The 20,291-nt window shown below is 45.6% G+C and overlaps 1 protein-coding gene across 4 annotated transcripts in view; it reads right to left on the minus strand.

Moving 5' to 3' along the window:
- The window catches only part of ITGA11 (integrin subunit alpha 11), a 574,736-nt gene that overhangs the window by 216,125 nt on the left and 338,320 nt on the right, over positions 1 to 20,291 (minus strand). For all 4 annotated transcript variants that reach the window (XM_069222912.1, XM_069222911.1, XM_069222913.1 and 1 more), the window contains 2 exons: positions 16,613 to 16,816; positions 12,438 to 12,568 (listed from right to left, as the gene is read on the minus strand). In XM_069222912.1, coding sequence (XP_069079013.1) covers positions 12,438 to 12,568; positions 16,613 to 16,816 — 335 coding nt within the window. The remainder of the gene's footprint in view (positions 1 to 12,437; positions 12,569 to 16,612; positions 16,817 to 20,291) is intronic.

The raw sequence follows: 20,291 nt of genomic DNA on the forward strand, positions 1-20,291 counted from the left end.
GGGGGGGCAGAAATGGCCTAAAATAAATTTGCCCCCCCAACCCCCACCCCCCCCCCCCGGGAGCGACCCTTGCCTACGGGGTCGCTCCCCCTGCGTGGCATTGGCGCCAAAAAAAAAAATCCCCGGTGCCTAGTGGTTTCTGCCCCCTTGGGGGCAGATTGACCTAAAATTTGCCAATCTGCCCCCAGGGGGGCAGAAATGGTCTAAATACAATTTGCCCCCCCCAGGGGAGCGACCCTTGCCTGATGGGTCGCTCCCCATCTCTAAAAAAAGAAACAACAAAAAAAAAAAACACAAAAAAAAAATTGCCCTGGCGCCTAGAGTGTTCTGCCCCCCCCCCGGGGGCAGTTCGGCCTAATAATAGGCCGATCTGTCCCCCGGGGGGGCAGAAATGGCCTAAAATAAATTTGCCCCCCCAACCTCCACCGCCCCCGGGAGCGACCCTTGCCCACGGGGTCGCTCCCCCTGCGTGACATTGGCGCCAAAAAACAAATCCCCGGTGCCTTGTGGTTTCTGCCCCCTAGGGGGCAGATTGACCTAAAATTGGCCAATCTGCCCCCAGGGGGGCAGAAATGGTCTAAATACAATTTGCCCCCCCCAGGGGAGCGACCCTTGCCTGATGGGTCGCTCCCCATCTCTAAAAAAAGAAACAACAAAAAAAAAACACAAAAAAAAAATTGCCCTGGCGCCTAGAGTGTTCTGCCCCCCCCCGGGGGCAGTTCGGCCCTAAAAATAGGCTGATCTGTCCCCCGGGGGGGCAGAAATGGCCTAAAATAAATTTGCCCCCCCAACCCCCACCCCCCCCCCCGGGAGCGACCCTTGCCTACGGGGTCGCTCCCCCTGCGTGACATTGGCGCTAAAAAACAAATCCCCGGTGCCTAGTGGTTTCTGCCCCCTTGGGGGCAGATTGACCTAAAATTGGCCAATCTGCCCCCAGGGTGGCAGAAATGGTCTAAATGCAATTTGCCCCCCCAGGGGAGCGACCCTTGCCTGATGGGTCGCTCCCCATCTCAAAAAAAAGAAACAACAAATAAAAAAACACAAAAAAAAAATTGCCCTGGCGCCTAGAGTGTTCTGCCCCCCCCCCCCGGGGGCAGTTCGGCCTAATAATAGGCCGATCTGTCCCCCGGGGGGGCAGAAATGGCCTAAAATAAATTTGCCCCCCCAACCCCCACCGCGCCCCCCCGGGAGCGACCCTTGCCTACGGGGTCGCTCCCCCTGCGTGACATTGGCGCCAAAAAACAAATCCCCGGTGCCTAGTGGTTTCTGCCCCCTTGGGGGCAGATTGACCTAAAATTGGCCAATCTGCCCCCAGGGGGGCAGAAATGGTCTAAATACAATTTGCCCCCCCAGGGGAGCGACCCTTGCCTGATGGGTCGCTCCCCATCTCTAAAAAAAGAAACAAAAAAAAAAAAAAACACAAAAAAAAAATTGCCCTGGCGCCTACAGTGTTCTGCCCCCCCCCCGGGGGCAGTTCGGCCTAATAATAGGCCGATCTGTCCCCCGGGGGGGCAGAAATGGCCTAAAATAAATTTGCCCCCCCAACCTCCACCCCCCCCCCGGGAGCGACCCTTGCCTACGGGGTCGCTCCCCCTGCGTGACATTGGCGCCAAAAAACAAATCCCCGGTGCCTTGTGGTTTCTGCCCCCTTGGGGGCAGATTGACCCAAAATTGGCCAATCTGCCCCCAGGGGGGCAGAAATGGTCTAAATACAATTTGCCCCCCCAGGGGAGCGACCCTTGCCTGATGGGTCGCTCCCCATCTCTAAAAAAAGAAACAACGAAAAAAAAAAACACAAAAAAAAAAATTGCCCTGGCGCCTAGAGTGTTCTGCCCCCCCCCCCCGGGGGCAGTTCGGCCTAATAATAGGCCGATCTGTCCCCCGGGGGGGCAGAAATGGCCTAAAATAAATTTGCCCCCCCAACCCCCACACCCCCCCCCGGGAGCGACCCTTGCCTACGGGGTCGCTCCCCCTGCGTGGCATTGGCGCCAAAAAAAAAATCCCCGGTGCCTAGTGGTTTCTGCCCCCTTGGGGGCAGATTGACCTAAATTTGGCCAATCTGCCCCCAGGGGGGCAGAAATGGTCTAAATACAATTTGCCCCCCCAGGGGAGCGACCCTTGCCTGATGGGTCGCTCCCCATCTCTAAAAAAAGAAACAACAACAAAAAAAAAACGCAAAAAATAAATTGCCCTGGCGCCTAGAGTGTTCTGCCCCCCCCCCGGGGGCAGTTCGGCCTAAAAATAGGCCGATCTGTCCCCCGGGGGGGCAGAAATGGCCTAAAATAAATTTGCCCCCCCAACCGGCACACCCCCCCCCCCGGGAGCGACCCTTGCCTACGGGGTCGCTCCCCCTGCGTGACATTGGCGCCAAAAAACAAATCCCCGGTGCCTTGTGGTTTCTGCCCCCTTGGGGGCAGATTGACCTAAAATAGGCCAATCTGCCCCCAGGGGGGCAGAAATGGTCTAAATACAATTTGCCCCCCCAGGGGAGCGACCCTTGCCTGATGGGTCGCTCCCCATCTCTAAAAAAAGAAACAACAAAAAAAAAAAAACACAAAAAAAAAATTGCCCTGGCGCCTAGAGTGTTCTGCCCCCCCCCCGGGGGCAGTTCGGCCTAATAATAGGCCGATCTGTCCCCCGGGGGGGCAGAAATGGCCTAAAATAAATTTGCCCCCCCACCCCCCCCCCCCGGGAGCGACCCTTGCCTACGGGGTCGCTCCCCCTGCGTGACATTGGCGCCAAAAAACAAATCCCCGGTGCCTAGTGGTTTCTGCCCCCTTGGGGGCAGATTGACCTAAAATCGGCCAATCTGCCCCCAGGGGGGCAGAAATGGTCTAAATACAATTTGCCCCCCAGGGGAGCGACCCTTGCCTGATGGGTCGCTCCCCATCTCTAAAAAACAAAAAAGAACAAAAAAAAAAAATTGCCCTGGCGCCTAGAGGTTTCTTCCCCCCCTGGGGGCAGATCGGCCTAATAATAGGCCGATCTGCCCCCAGGGGGGGCAGAAAAGGCCTTCCCAAAAAATTGCCCCCCCTGGGAGCGACCCTTGCCAAAGGGGTCGCTTTGTTGCGTGACATTCGCGCGCAAAAACAAACTCCCTGGTGTCTAATGGTTTCTGCCCCCCTTGGGGGCAGATTGGCCTTATCAAAATAGGCCAATCTGCCCCCAAGGGGGGCAGAAATGGCCTAAATATATATTGCCCCGTAGGGGAGCGACCCTTGCCTAAGGGATCGCTCCCCACCTAAAAAAAAAGAATTCATCACAAAAAAAAAAAAAAAAAAAAATGGTCCCTGGTGCCTAGAGGTTTCTGCCCCCCCTGGGTGCAGATCGGCCTAATAATAGGCCAATCTGCCCCCAGGGGGGGCAGAAAAGGCCTTCCTAAAAAAATGCCCCCCTGGGAGCGACCCTTGCCCAAGGGGTCGCTCCCTTTTGCCAATTTCAAGAAAAAAAAAAAAATCCCTGGTGTCTAGTGGGGTTTCAAAAGCCGGATTGCAAGCAATCCGGCTTTTGAAACCTGTGAGAGACTTCAAAGGGAAGGAAATACATTTCCTTCCCTTTGAAGCCTCTCCGGGCCTCCCCCATGGGATTGAAAAAGAAATGCAAAAGCATTTCTTTTTCAATCGCGCTGGAAGCTCTGCTTCCAGCGCGATGGGGGAGACCCTGTGACTAATCAGCGCGCGCTCGCGCGCTGACGTCACAGGGGGGGTTGGGGGGGGGTCGGGGGTGGGAGGGGAAGGGCTTCCCCTTCCATCCCTGACTTGGGGGGGTGGGGGGGAACCCCACAGAGGGAGCGAGAGCGCTCCCTCTGGGCTGTGTGCCGAGGACGTAGTGGTTACGTCCTCGGCACAGCAGCACTGTGCCGCAGGACGTAACCACTACGTCCGCGGCACAGAAGGGGTTAAAAAAAGAAAATGTTGCCACATCAAGATGGCAGACACCAAAGAAGATGGGGAGGGGAGAGCAATGGTGCAGTGAGTCCAGCTGGAGTAAGAGCTGATGAGTGACGGAAGAAGAGGGAGCAACAAAGGAGCTGAGTGGGGCAATGGCAATGTAAAACTATAAAAAATAAGTGGGATGGGTAAGGTGGACAAGTTGGTGGTGAAGGGGGAAGTAACATGGAGACAGAGGGTGGGAGAGGGGATTTCTGTGGAATTCTGAAAGAACAAGAAAGCACAGTTCATTAAATGTAAGCAGTGGAAGGATATGCCCCCGTGTCCTTCATGCATTAATTTCAACACTCTTTCTCCTGAGCCACTCTTCCTTCTCCACATCCGTACACTTCACTATCCTCCTCACATTCCACCAATTTCCATCCGACAATTTAACACAGTTTCCCTTGAGTTCAATCGCGCACTTAGGCTCTGATAATTTAGATTCACCCTTCCTTACCATGTTGCCTGTGCTAGCTCTTACCCACATTCCCTTTTCATACCCCTCCTGTTTTCTTTTAATCTTATCGTTGTGCCTTGACACATACTGCTGCTGATACTTCTTCACCCTTTGACAGATCTCTTCAGAATCTACTACAGTTTTCCTATTCTTTACCACCCATGCTGGCACCGCCACCGTACAAGGCACTCTCCCTCTTAACAACAAAAACGGCGTCACACCAGTCACACTATGTGGTGTTGTCCTATAATTCCACAACATATCTCTAATCTGAGTTTTCCATGAAGAGTTACTGCCCCCAGCCAACTGGATGTTTTCCCCCAACATTCGATTAAATCGTTCAACCATACCATTTCCCCTAGAATGGTACACCGGAGTCCTGCGGTGCTTAATCCCCCATTTCTTGAGAAAATTCTCAAACTCACAAGAAATAAATTGTGGCCCATTGTCACTGACTATTTCTCCAGGACAACCTTCTCTCCTAAAAATTTCCTCACAGAACGTTATCACATTACCCGCTTTCACCTCCCTCACAAACGCCACTTCCGGCCATTTGGAATAATAATCAGTCATAACAATTGCAAATCTATCAGTCCACCCCAAGCTTTCAAAGGGACCACATATGTCAATGGCAACCTTTTCCCACGCTCTCTCCGGAAATTCTTTCGATTTAATGGTTGTTTCCGACAACACATGTGACTTATCGCTGCATGACCAGGCCACACAATCTCTTACATACCTCTCAATATGTTTGTCCACACCTGGCCACCAATAATCTGCCCGAACTTTCCTCTTCATGGCGGATATGCCCCCGTGTCCTTCATGCATTAATTTCAACACTCTTTCTCTTAAGCCATCTGGTACAACCAATTTGTCCCCCCTTCTCAGTATACCATCAATCACAGACAATTCCTCCCACACATTCTTATATTCAGCTAAATCAATATTCAATTGTCTTTTTTTTTTCTCCGGTAACTGTTCTATTATCTTATTCAACACTATGGGGGTCATTCCGACCCTGGCGGTCATGGACCGCCAGGGCCGGGGACGGAGGAAGCACCGCCAACAGGCTGGCGGTGCTTCTGGGGCAATTCTGACCGCGGCGGTAAAGCCGCGGTCAGAAAAGGGAAACCGGCGGTTTCCCGCCGGTTTTCCCCTGCCCCAGGGAATCCTCCACGGCGGCGCTGCAAGCAGCGCCGCCATGGGAATTCCGACCCCCTTCCCGCCAGCCTGTTCCTGGCGGTTTACACCGCCAGGAAGAGGCTGGCGGGAACGGGTGTCGTGGGGCCCCTGGGGGCCCCTGCAGTGCCCATGCCAATGGCATGGGCACTGCAGGGGCCCCCTAACAGGGCCCCATTAAGATTTTCAGTGTCTGCGACGGGTGCCACTGCACCCGTCGCACACCAGCAACTCTGCCGGCTCCATTCGGAGCCGGCTTCATCGTTGCTGGGGCTTTCCCGCTGGGCGGGCGGCGGCCTTTTGGCGGTCGCCCGCCCGCCCAGCGGGAAAGTCAGAATGACCGCCGCGGTCATTTGACCGCGGTACGGTCTTTTGGCGGTCTCCGCCCGGCTGCGGCGCCCGCCGCCGGGGTCGGAATGACCCCCTATGTCTTCTCATATGGCGGCTTCCCATTCCTCCTTATCTATGGCTCGGTCCATTTCTGATACATCTGCCACCATCCACTCGTCTTCTTCAATGTTCTCACCATCATCCACTGGCAATCTAGACATACAGTCTGCATTTGTATTCCTTATACCCGGAACATATTCCATCTTAAACGTGTATTCTTGTAGTCTATATATCCATTTCGCAATTCTTGGTGTCGCCCTGCTTGCTCCTTTCGTCGTAAAGATGTCTATTAATGGTTTATGATTGGTTTGTAACTCAAATTCCGTTCCCCACACATATGTTTGGAAATGTTGCACACTCCACCAGCATGCTAGAGCCTCCTTTTCGATTGTGGAATACGTTGGTTCGGCACCCTTCAACGTACGTGATGCAAAAGCTACCACTCTTTCCTTGCCTTCATGTCTCTGCAACAACGCCGCCCCCAATCCGTAATTACTTGCATCCGCCACAATTATGGTCTGATCATCGGGGTCATATGGTTTCAATGTGATTGCTCTTACTATCGCCCTCTTGATTAATTCAAATGCTTCCTGACATTCTTCAGACCACTCAAATCGACATCCCTTCTTCATAAGACCTCTTAGCACATGCACCTTGTCCGCAAAATGGTCTACAAATTTAGTGTAATATTCAGCTAATCCAAGGAATGACCTCAATTGTTCCTTATTTTGTTGGGATGGAGCTTCCGATATAGCATCTATCAGTTTGAGCTTAGGTTTTATGCCATCTTGGTTTAACGTGTGTCCTAAGTACTCTACTTCTTCAACACAGAACTTACATTTCTTCCTACTTATGGTAAGTCCTGCTTTTTCCAACTTTTCCAGAACTTCTAACAACACCCTATCATGCGCTTGCTCATCTTCTCCCCAGATCAAGACATCATCCTGAAAAACCAAAGTGTTATTCACACTGCCCAGAATCCTTTGCATTATTCTCTGGAACACCGCAGAGGCATATGCCAGCCCAAAAGGCATTCTGATACACCGAAATGCTCCTTCTGTCGTGATGAATGAAGTTAAATGTCGAGACCCTTCTGACAACCGCACTTATTGATAGGCATTCGACAGATCCAAAGTCGTGAAACATCTTCCTTTCTGAACACTAGCTAACATTTCGTTTATCCTTGGTAATGGATAACGATCCACCAATATGTTGTCATTTAAGTCTCTTAAATCAATGCACATTCTGATCCTTCCATCAGGTTTCTTCGCTATGACCACTGGACTCAACCATTCAGACACTTCTATTGGCTCTATCACGCCCTCTCCGCATAACCTATGAAGTTCTTCCTTCACTTTACTTCTTAATGCCAATGGTACCATCCGTGCTTTGTGTATCTTGGGTACTGCTTCCTTCTTTAAAATGATCTGATGTTCAAAACCCCTGAGACAACCCAATCTCTTGTCAAACAACTTAGGAAACCTCTGCACCCATTTCTCTTCCCTACCTTCCTCCGTCAGCAACACTTGTTCCGGATGATGGGATCCAGTATAATTCCCAAAGCTCGCTGTTCCTTCCATCCAAGCAACGATTTCCCTTGACGCACCACATATATCATCCCTTTGGTTTTCCTGTTCTTAAATGTAAGTTCTGCTTCAAAATAACCCAAAATTGGAAGCTTACCACCACAATATCCTTCCGGCACCACATCAGTTGAATTAAGTTTATTTTCTCTCAAGGATTCTCAAACCCGTTCATCTATTAATGTGAATGGCGAGCATGAATCTGCCCACATATGTAACTGTCTCTCATTTATTTCGACGATGCACTTAGGTGGCTTATACTCTTTCTTCTTCACATTCTGTTGAATACACACCCTTGCTTCTTCTTCTTCCACGGTCATGACGGTCATGACTTCCAATTCTTCCTCACTCGCACTATCGTCTCTCATTTTATTGGCTATTCCACCTTCTTTCACTGCATTTACAGATTTCTTGAATTTATTATCGCCACTCATCCTACACACTCTTGCAAAATGTCCAACCTTTTTACACTTAAAACACTTGATATTGACCGCTGGACAATTCTTTGCCTCCGCCAAATGTTTGTTACTGCCACATCTATAACATTCTTTCTTCTTCCCACATCGTTCAATTACATTCCTTCTGATATACTTTACTTCGCTCACAGAATTTTGTCCCTTACTTTCAGCATCTGTAGTATTTAATTCTTTAACATACTGTTGTGTACTTTCCATATGTCTTGCTACCTCAACTGTTTTTTCCAACGTAGGATTTTTTAAACCAAGCAATTTCTCCTGTATCTTCATATCTCTAAGTCTATTTATGAGTTGATCACAAATTATTTCATCATTCAGATCCTTGAATTGACAACTTATAGCCAATCTTCTTAAGTTGCTTACATACAGATCTATTGTCTCCCCTTGTTTCTGAGTGCATGAGAAAAATGTATGCCGCTCTACCACATTATTCATTTTTTTCCCGTAGTTCTCTTCCAATGCCTTCATGGCATTCTCATACACCTCCTCCTCTTGATCCGAATCTTCTCCTTGCACACCTTGCAAAGGTAGAGTTTTCAAAACCTTTCTTCCCTCCACACCAAGACAGTGCTTCAAAATTGCTAATTTCCTCTTCTCTACATACATCTCCCCTCCAATAGCATCCAAGTAGGTGACAAACGCATCTTTCCAATCTTCCCAAACCATGCATGGTTCGCCTGGATGTTGTAGAAAAATTGGTGGTGGGTTTATTAATTGTGATGCCATATTGTTCTGTACAAGTTAAGTTTGTTCTTTCCTTGTTTTTTTTTTTTTCTTATAAAGTACCTTATTTTCCTTGTACATGTACAGCGTGCATTATGATGCATTCACAGGATCATACATCATGTTTTTTTTTTTAGGCTGCACATAAACACTTCTCAGATGCGATGTTTCAGTCACAATTTCTTTTTTTTTTTCCTTTATTTCCTTGCGAACATCGCGTTGCCAGGCAACTCTCTGTTTTGTGTTTTTTTTTCCTTCAGCGTCGCGTTGCCGAGCACTCAGCTGTTTAGCACGCTCTACACTTAGCGCGCTCGTGCGGCTGCCGTTTAATGCGTTCCCGCATGCGCAAACAGTAAACACTAAAATAGTGTTTATTTGTACTTGCGCTTGTGTAGTTTGGACGTCCTTCGTGTCTGCTGTTGTTTGCCGAGGTCAGGGGTCACTTTACACCTAACAATCTTCGGTCCTTGCTGGATTCGTCGTACTTCAGCCATACCAGCTCGTCGCCACTGTTGCATTCCCATGTCTTCATCCAGAATGATACGCGATTCAGTTCTTCATCAAAGGAAGTTTATTCTCGTAAGTACAATCTGTATTAAACCCCTGACCCAGCTCCGTCCTTCCTAACCGCCTCCTCTCTCTTCACGCTCTGCTCTCCTTCTCTCGAATCCCCGTTACCGGGATACCGCTAGATTCTATTCTCTTAACATTCTCTTCCTTAAAGCCCTATTACCACTACACTACAACATAACAACCACTTCAAGGGAAGGGGCAAACACAAGAAGAGGAAGGAAAGCCATTGAATAAAAAGCAATCAAATGAGTGATAAGAAAGCCAATCAACGGTAAGCAACGGGCTGACCCAAGTCTACAGTAAGTATTGGTATGGGCAACTATAGGTGTTTGAAAACAGACAGCTAAAAGTTTTTTCTGTAGGTGAGACCAAAAAAAGATCCAAGTCCTTCCCCTTCACTAGCCACGTTTACCTCTCTTACCCTTCCACATGCCCTTCCCTTTCATTTTTGTTTCTGGTGCCACAGGAAGGACAGACCTTCCAGTGACATTGGTGGACATGACCGGCTCCCAGGTTACATGTTCTTCTTCTTCCCTGGCAAGACGTCCCTCTGTGTAAAGCATTGGCTAATGTCACCCAAGGTCCAGCAGGAAAGGCACAGGAGAGCACAACAACTCTGTCACCTAACCAGTCTTGCCAGTGACATACCACGAGGATGCCATCTTCATATAATGGGTGTGCTTTTGGTCCATCAGCAAATCGAAGAGCGGGTGATGGTGAATGAGATACCATGTTTTATTTATAAATAGTATCCAGACTACGATGGCCAGCAGATGCGGCAGGATCTACCGGGTTACTTCCGTTGTCAAGATCTTAAATTATACATAGCTGACCTAGAGCAGAACATCTTTCAAATTTTTGATACAATGGTGCTGTTTTCCTTCTTTGCAAGCTCAGTGTTGTTTTCCATATTTCCCTTGTCACTAAAAGCCCTGACTGGAAACCATCACCGACCCATGCCTCTTGTATTTTTTGTCTTGAATTTCACTGCCTGTTAGCAGGCCATTCTGCTCCCTTGATTCACATCAATATTCTGAAGTTTGTACATTCTGCCCATGTAATGTACAGCTAAGCGGAGGATTATTATTCTAATCTCCCTTTCAAAACTCCCTCCTTGTACAGTGCTGGTATTCAAGAGGACCAGGCCATCTGAGCTGTATTATTATATTGATGATGTAGGGAATGCCTGGTAGAGCAAAACATAAATGCTACCATACACAAAAAAGGGGGGAAGTGGTAATGTAAGCTAAAGACCCTTGACCTCCCGACTCAAGTATCATAACACACAGCAAAAGGTTTTCAGCAACTGATTATACCCTGAGGAGAAATCCCTCTGGGAAAAGTAAAGCCCTCACCCACATCGAGATGTGGCATGCTTCATCATCAGACATCCCACACCTTGGACTTCAATGAGCCCAAAGTGGGCTACTGCCAGATTGTGGGAGTGAGGGCATCAGCGTGTGCAGCACAGCACATCAGTGTTTTGAATATAACCTGTGATTTGGTTGTGCTCACTGGGCGATAGGCTGCTATTATGTTGAAGACAATGAAGTTGCCCCTAACAATTGGCAGCTTGTAAATTAAAAGTCTTTCAGGGTGATGCACATGTATCCCACAAGTACCACTTGAAGGTAGTGATATTTATGTTAATTTAGTGTGTCGTTGTGCTACATGTCTATGTTATGTCAAATGTACTCCTTTTCCAGTATAATTATTGTTTATGTTATTATAACTCTGTTAGCATTATTTACTATTATTTTTCCCTAATGTCCTTTGTGTTTTTCAGAGCACTGATCTCTGAAATAATAATGCAGGAGCATTTATCCAACAATTTTACTTTCTATTTTTTGAGTGCTGAGACACACCAGTGTAGCAGACAGTGGACTAAAGGAGAATAGGGACAACACCTCTTAAGAGTTAGGTTGATGTTTCATAGGCCAGAGACTATAAGTCCTGATGAAGACCACTGACCCTAAGGGGTGTATTAGTATGGACGAAACATGTTGACCAATATAGGATGATAGGGTCATTATTTCCCAATTATTCACCCCCATCTTTTTCTTTTAATCCTATCAGGGTATCCCTAAATAAATCAATTTGTTTGGATAACCTTAGGTAGTTTTCATATTTTTGGGGGATCTCTGGTGTTGGTGGCGTATTTACTCCATCAGTATCAGTTTAATACAAAAATACCCTCACCCCCACACTTTGTGTGATAGTAGCCCACTTTGAACACATTGGAGTCCAAACTGTGGGAAGCCCGAAGTTGAAGCATGGCACATCTCAATGTGAGTAAGGGTCTTGCTTTTCCCAGAGGTATTTCTCCTCAGGGTATGATCAATAGGTGAAAATCTTTTTCTGTGTGTTAAGAACATAAATGCAACATGTGAAACCTACATAAAACAGGACACAGCTTTGCTGTCCACTATGGAAATGTTATGTGATGAGTAACAGTACCAACATCCCAGCAGAGACACCTCTGGTGAGAATGGTGGCAGTTATGAGAAACACTGACCATGCACCTACCATTCACTGGCATAACATTAGCCTCGGCAGCTCCCCCCACAGTGTGGGGGAGGGGCCCACGCTCTAGGGGGCCCTCTCAGCACAGCCAGCACTGTGCACATTCGGTGAGCTCCTGACTGGCCTGAGAGCTCTAAAATGGGTTGAGGGAGCCATCCATGTACTTTGCAGTGGGATCTTCTCAAGTTTCGTTACGCCACTGCTATCATTAGAATTTAAAAACTATCATCTCAATCTTCAAAGTTCCAAATCTGGAACTGCATCCATACCCTTCCAGAAAAGTATGACCTAAAATACATTATAGGTGGGACTCCCCACAGAAACTCAGGATTTGTTCTTTGCAGAGAGACTATCATCAGTGTCTAACCTCTAGACTACTCACCCTACACTCTAATTACTCTGCCCATTAGAGATTAAAACTTTTACTGAACATGGGCTTCAAACAAATACTGTAACCTGCACACAACCTGATGTTCTGTATGTTTTATTAGAGGATCAAAGTGTACTTAGAGTCCGCTCCTGAAGGTGTTAAATGCTATAATGATGGTGTCACTAGTACACAGCAATGGAAAAAAGTTCAGGAGATGATGACACCACATACCAAAGGATTACAGCATTGCCAAATGACCCCACTGACAGATCCACAAGACCATCGCTATTAAGGTCCAGTTCTCCATGGATGCTACAGCCAAAGTATTTGAGGCCTGGAGCCAGGCTTGAGGCAGGTATTCTCTGCAAAAGATAAGGTTACATAGTTAAAATAGTTCATTGTAATACAAATCGTTGATGGATTCAGTGGTTCGTGTAGCTTGCAGATGCCACCAAAGTGTCCTCGGCCCTCTTTAACTTTTAAAACAGCAGTGAATACAGGTAACCTATGATTTTCAGTGTGTACATAGCTGTATTTTAAGTGCCTTCCGATTAGTTCTGGAAATAGATTTGAGACAGGATTAAATTGGGGAACAGAGACTTCTAGTCAGAGAACAACCTTTGTTCCTGACCACGACAAGAGCAAACAGTAGGTTTGAATGTGTTGGAAGATAGATGCCTAGTGGTAGGCAATGACAGAGTAATGTAATGCCAGCTGTAAGAAACTGCTAAGGGCATGCAGTGCCAGCTGGGATAAACAGATAGAGCAATCCATTGCACAATAGGCGACACCACTAGAGCAATGCAAGGCAAATAAGGACCTACTCATAGATACAGCTAGGGAAATAGTGGGTTTGCTGTGAGACACAACTTGGGTAATAGAGAGCCAACTGAAAGATACAACTAAAAGAGTACCGGCTTACTGGGGGCACAGTGGGGACAACAGGGCGGACTGAAAGATACGCTAGAGAAAGACCCGGTGATGTGGTTTAATACACTGTATGGTTAATACATTGTTGTGAGTAGTCCTTCTCGCACTGTACCTTTAGACTATAATGCTGTATGCAATAAACGATGAGAACCCCTTGACTGCAGGGGATTCCAGACTGATAGCTATCTTTGTGAGTGGGGCTTAGCGAGGAGCTGTTGGTGGCGCTGCAGAAGAACTCAATAAACGTCTTGGATTTGTACTATGGCTCCTGAGTGTTCTTCAGCATAACACCAGGTGAATGAGACACACAGATGGAACACAACAGAACTGACTGAAAAATACAACAGAAATAACGGGTTACTGGAAGACACAGCCAAGACAATACAAGACCGACTGAAAAATACAGCTAGAGAAATAGCAGGGAGACACAACTAGAGTAACATGGGGACTACTGAGAAAAGCAAGTAGAAAAGAATCAGTTTACTGGGAGAAACACTGGGAAAAATACAGGACCGACAGAAAGATACAACAACACAAGACTGACTGGAAAATATAACTAAAGAAAGACCTGGTCACTGGGGCAAAGGAGTGCCTAGTGGAAGACAATCCTAGAGCAATGCAGGGCCAGCTGAGAGGAAACTGCTAGGGACATGCGGTGCCAACTGGGTGACACATCTATAGTACTCCATTGCATATAAAATCACTACAGCAATGCAATGCCTACTGGCGACAGCTAGGACAATACAGGCCTAATGATACAACTATAAAAAGAGCAGGTATGCAAGAAGAAGCAGCTGCACAAAGGACCTATTGAGAGATGCAGCTAGAGAAAAACAACTTTCCTGTGAAACACAGATGGAATAATAGAGGACCGGCTGAAAGTTATAACTAGAAAAAGACTGGGTTAGTGGGAGACACAGCTGTAAAAAAAAATCCACTAGTAGACAATAGCAGGCAATATAAGGGCTGCTGAAAGTTAGCACATGATAAATGTGGGGCCAACAGGTGGAAATAGCTGGGCAATTCAACAAACTAGAATGCTACAGATCAGATCAACAAGAACTGGAGAGTACCTGAAAACTCTCAGAAAGTTTAACCAAATACCAACTGAGTGTTCAAGAAAGAAACCAGAAGCCAAACTCAACTAACAGTGCACCCCATGAGAAGAAGAGACCAGGCGGTACTATCTTCTATATCACAAGTATACAAAATATTCAAGCAATGTATTTTCCAACATTTTGTTATGAAAAAAAGTTGGTTAAAAGGCAAAGGAATAGAATGGAAGTGTAAAAACATTTTTGCAGACGTGACAGGCCAAGAGTTAATGAGGAGTGAATTATGACAGACAAACAGGTATTATCATGGAGAGATAGGCAAAGTCCTGTATCAACATATATAATGTTCCCTGACGAAGCAGTAGCAACGTCAATGACTGAGGCTTGTTCACAAGACTGCACTTCTAACTTCAAGGATATTCTCTGCCATTATAGATCTGCATGATCTTTAGGGTTATCTGGAAGACATGTCACATATCCTTCTCCTCAGCTGTAAATCCCTGGGTGGGTCAATCTAATGTCTAATGTCTGTGGCCCACCCTACCATTCGGCTCAAGGGAGGCCTCGTCTTCTGCCGCTCAAAAGAAATCTTAGGACTTAGTTATTCATGCCAACATTTGTTTAGACTCAGTTATGAATATGTTGGGCGTTCAGAGGCATACAATTATTGACAATGGATTGCCAGTACTGTGTACGGCGACTTGCAGTCACCAGCTTTAGTAGTACGAGATTGTGGAATTTCCATAATTTTGCTATGTAACTTTTTAAATACTTCACCATTTTTACGAAGATTAATACAAAACAGATGAAAAACTTACAATAAGGCAGAGGACAAAAAAGCAATCAACATGTTTTGCAGGACAATTTTATTGAAAAATAAGATCATGCTGGAAAAATGTTCCGCAAAAACGTTTATGGGGATTTTTGCTTCTAGTTGAGGTTTTGGGAAAATGAAAAACTCTGTAACTTTGTGAACATTCGACACCTTTCCAAAACGTTGCTGCCGGAGTTATAATTCAGACACTTGTATTTACAGTAAACTTTGGATGAGCTACTGAAATTCTTTCTTAGTTTAAAAAAAAAAGTTTTGACTAGAGTTTCCAGAATGAGACTGACTTGTTTTGACCCCCTTATTAACGCAGCGATCCTATATCAGAATGGCTGAAAAAAAAAGTTGGGTGATATTTCGTCAGAAGGTCTGGCAAACAGAAACCTGGCTTCTGAATACTGAATTGTGCAGAACATATGCTCCTTCTAACAGTTTTTGTGTGTTTATGATTAGGGTTCATGGGCAGCATGCGGTTCCTGACAACTCCGTGAAGTCATATCATGGTGAGACGGCATCTACAGAGGTGGAGAACCACATCTTCATGGAGATTACAACGATGTAAATATGAAAAGAAAGCTGCATTTTGCGATGGGAAACAACATTGGAGAACTCAGGCTCTTAAGGTGACAAGAGTTAGCAGGCCCATATGATTTCTGAGTTTTCATGCTAAAAGGATCCGAAATCTCAGTGTGAAGCTGATTGGGAGGACACACATTGGTGGGGGAACAGCAATTCCCACCTGTTGTTCACTAAATCCTTAAATCCCCATTATTTTCCCTACCCCCAGAATTACTGGGGCACCTGGTAACAGTAATTCTGGGGCAACAAAATTTCAGGGATGTTAATGGAACATTTGTAAGGAAGGCCTATCTGTTACTGAATGAACAGGTGCCTAGTACAGATTGGGGTTTTACTGGAGTGGGGTGCTACAGTGAGGGGAGCATTTATGGAATGGGGCCTTACAGATAGTGGGACCTTCAGGGAACTGCACCTTACACGGTACTGGACCTTTCTGGAAGTGTGTTCTTTAGAAGAACAAGATGTACCCAGTCTCCTACAGGAGGGCTTGCAATCTGTGCGTGTGTCCTCTGCAATGGAAAGGGAGGGAGGTCTTTTCTTATGGTGACTGAGACCTCATACTTGACCAACAAGCAGCATCTTTTGAGGAAGCAGATAAAAGAAACAAAGCTGTATTGTGTTGGCATGGGGAACATTTGTTGTTACATGCTTCAGACTCCTTTCTTTTGTAACTATTCATTGTCCACGCACAGAGTAAAAACAAACATAATAATTACATTTTTCATCACGAGATAGGGAGACAGAACTCCAGGCATAACACAAGTCCTGTTGTCAGTCTTCCAAAACGTACTTCACAAGTGTTAGACCGTCTTGCTGCTACCAACCCCATCTACCTTAAATAATGTAGTAGGTTCTGCAGGCAGTGATCCAAGTTCTGCTTACTCCTGCACACATAACTTTTGTGTTCTACTCCCTACAAGGCAGCACAGCAGTCAGCTGGAGTCAGCGTTCCGCTGAGGCCCACTGTTCCAAAATGGTAGATCGTAGTAGTCAGCCTTGGTGCCGACAGTTACCTGTTTGTATCTTTTCAGGACAGTGGTCTTGAAGCCATGGTAGATGTAAATTGCTCCTTGGTGGTCGTCCTCCAAGGGGGCTCCAACAACGACATCATTGAATGAGTCCTGATTGAGATCCTGCACAGAGGCAATAGAAGACCCAAAACGGGAATTCTGGGAACTAGGTAAGTCCCTCAGATACCCTTCATAAGCAAAGCGAATCTATATAGACACAACAAAACAAGAATTAGAAAGAAAATGTGACATTTTACTGTTAAGTGAGTTACAATGTTATTAGATTACCACAAGTTCCAATCAAAAGCCTAAAATCAGTAAATGATTAAGTTAAGACTTGCACAGAACTTTATTTTTACCCCATCCACTGCTTGTGGCATAACAGACAACTCTAGACTTTATATCATTTATATCACTGAGGGCAAAACACGTGATATCCAAAATGGCAGTACTGATGACATCAATGTAAGCCTATCATTTATGGCACAACCGTAATCACTTTTGCATTTTACCTAAATGGCTAATATTATGAGCATGTTTTCACGCGTACTCATTGTCCTCCTAGAACACATACTTTAGGGGGAAGGTTACAGGAATATTATTGACAGAATATTAAGTCTAAAATATAGTTCACAAAATTATCGGCCTAACAAAGGTAATAATCGAAAATCTACACTGAATAGAACGTTAATATTGTAATCGCTCTTTAGGACACAATATTTATGTCACACAATATTTCTAGCACTATTTTGCTATAAAGCCCTTTTTGTAGAATGTGGCTGACGTCCTTGCATGATCACACAACCATGTATCCAGAAAAATAGTCCTGCAAATCACCGACCAGGAATGCCATATTCTTAGTACCCTGTTGCCACTCAGGTGCTTTTACCATGCATGCTCTGAAGTTTTGTGCCCTCCGCAAGTTGTGCCACCCATGTGACCACTGGTGAAACAACTACCAATGAAGGGCCGTGGAGCCACTCTTGGTAAATCAAAGCACCAAAAAAGCATGGGCTCTCTACAGAAACCTGAAACTTGTGCCAGCTAGACATACTTTTGATATCTTTATCATTGCTACATACTGCGCTGGCAGACGTACCTCTAATGGCACTTTGGGCCTCATCTAAGGAAAGTGTTGCTGTACCCAGTGCAGCGCCATTATCCTTGCGCCCCCAGCACCCCTTAAAACACCCAAATATGTGCGCTGTATCTAAGATACGGCACACCATGGCGGTAGTTAGGGAAACTAGGGTCAACATTGTTGATGCAGGTTTGGAACTTTGCAGGGCTAGCGTCAAAAATGTTGCTGCTAATCCTTCAAAGCCCAATGAGGCCCATTGAAATCAATAGTGCGCTTCCTTTTAACGCCTTCTCTTAGCAGGTATTAAAAGTGGAGAAAAAAATGTTGCTAAGAAATCTCTTAGATTTCTTTGTGCCATTTTTTCAGCTCCCCCCCCTCAACGGGGGAACACCCCCTTTGCATACATTATGCCTGGTGCAAACAGCGAAATCTGCCACAGCGGTATTGGCCTCGTGGGCCACATTAGCATAAAAAAAAAATTACGCTAATCTGGCACAGGGAGGTGCTAGGGGCTCCTAAATCAGCTCCTTTCTTTCATAACATAATATATTGATAGCAGTGCCTGATTCCCAGGTTATGTGGCTCTGTTGATGTTTCTATCACTTTTGCTCACGGGACCCCAATATCCTTCCCTTTTCACATCCTAACCTGTACACAAACCTGTCTAGAAATAAAAACAGAAGGCAAATGGGAGAAGTGAGAAGGAAGTGGCACAACAGCAATACAGTTCACAACTGTGGAAATACACAGACAAACCATTTTATGGAGGCAGTCACTTGTCATCATCCACTTTGCGTAGAGGATTCTGGTCATATTAAGTAAGACGTTTGACAGGTGATGCAGAGTGGGGAATGGAGTTTAATGGCATTAAGATGAGCCAAACAAAACTCATCTTGGAGGGATAGGGATCACAGCGACCTCTTGATAATCCACATACGGCTGTTGGGCGCTGTGTTTCTGATGGAGTTATTCACAGATACGCATTAATCTTCCTTTTTGAAAATTGCATTTGTTAAGTTTAGGGTGATGACTAAGCATGAATCCACATTCAAGTCTTTAATGGGTGGCTGAGCAGTGCAGCATAGGTGTCTCAGTTGCCACTTCTCCCTGGAAAGACAAGCATAATTGCAGACCTGATTCTTCTTATGGATTCATATAAGCAACAGGGTGGTTGAGAGACAGGCACTCTTCTCCCAGTGGCAGTCAGCCGGATTACAGGGCAGCTGAATGTAGGGCTCTAATAAAGTAAATGGTCAGGTCATCAGCAGGAACCTAGCATGCCTCACTGATGTCACTGGATTGACACATATACTTTTTACATTAGAGTTACCAGGAGGCCGCCTTGCTCTCGCTCTCCCAATTTGCCTTCCTTCAACAGCATGCTTCCTAAGCAGACTTGATGCACACTGGTTGTCAGTATGTCCAATGCATTTCTAAATCTATTTAAAGTACGTAGGGGCATAGCTTAGTCAATGAGATTTTGTGGGGGAGGGGGTGAATCTTGAATTTCTCAACTTAAAAAAGCAGTTGGCTGCAGGATTGAGGTGTAAGGTGCCCAAGATTCGGGTATGGACTGTACTGATTTTGCATTATTTGGGCCGATGTCTAGGGTGGCACACTGGGTGAAAAACAATGTGTTGAAAGGTTACCCTAAGTGATCGTCACTGGTTAGACTTTTTGAAGGTAGTCATCTTATCACCTTGTTGGAGTTTGATTCCCAGTACTGTGCATGGAAACTTAAAACAGGTGCAGCTTTCCAACCCTACTACCAATGTTTTAGACTAGCATAAAATAGTAAATATGTACCAAATCAACAAGTATTTTTGTGAGCGCCAATTTACTACTTTTTTTGTAAACTGGTTACTATATATTTGAGCTCCAGACAAAAAAAAAAATTGCATGTTAAAAACTCTTAGTGCTCAGTGTCGAGCTTCAATAGCAGATATAACACATATGGTTTGAGCGTACTCGCGACCGTTTTCAGAAGCGGGAATCGAGGGCTTGACAGGGTGAAACACATTATGCCCAGACAATATTTCAGCACATAATCTGAGAGGAAAGGACCATTGGTTCCCGCAGGCAATATCGTATGGTTATAGTTAATGGGATTTGTCCAACGTTGCGAGTGATTTCCAGCCCTGATGAAGTCGATGGATGAAACACGTGTTGGCTGTGAGATCAATATGGGATTGATGAGCACATCATTGTTGACTGGGAGGTCAATACGGAACTGATGAATGGATATGTGATGGCTGGTTCAGAATGATGAAACACTTATTTGGAAATTAAATTATGGCTTAATTTGTTGGATCTAACTTTGACCACATCTTCGTGAAGAGAATACGGAGCAAAAGACAAAGACATTAAAAAAATTCCATTAAATGTTTTATCGATCACAAAACCATTGACGCCTCTTCTATGATTGGATCATCGTTTAGTTCATGTGTATGATGTGACACTTTTCTAGGGAAATATTGTTGAGTGACTTATTAATGATTGTAACTAGCATTGGGTACCTCCTATAAGTACATGATAGTAACGGGTGCCTCTGTGTTGTATTTTGTACAATTGATTGACCAGTATCAGTCTTAGGGGGTTGGA

Source organism: Pleurodeles waltl, chromosome 3_1, assembly GCF_031143425.1.
Source record: "Pleurodeles waltl isolate 20211129_DDA chromosome 3_1, aPleWal1.hap1.20221129, whole genome shotgun sequence".
NCBI lineage: Eukaryota > Metazoa > Chordata > Amphibia > Caudata > Salamandridae > Pleurodeles > Pleurodeles waltl.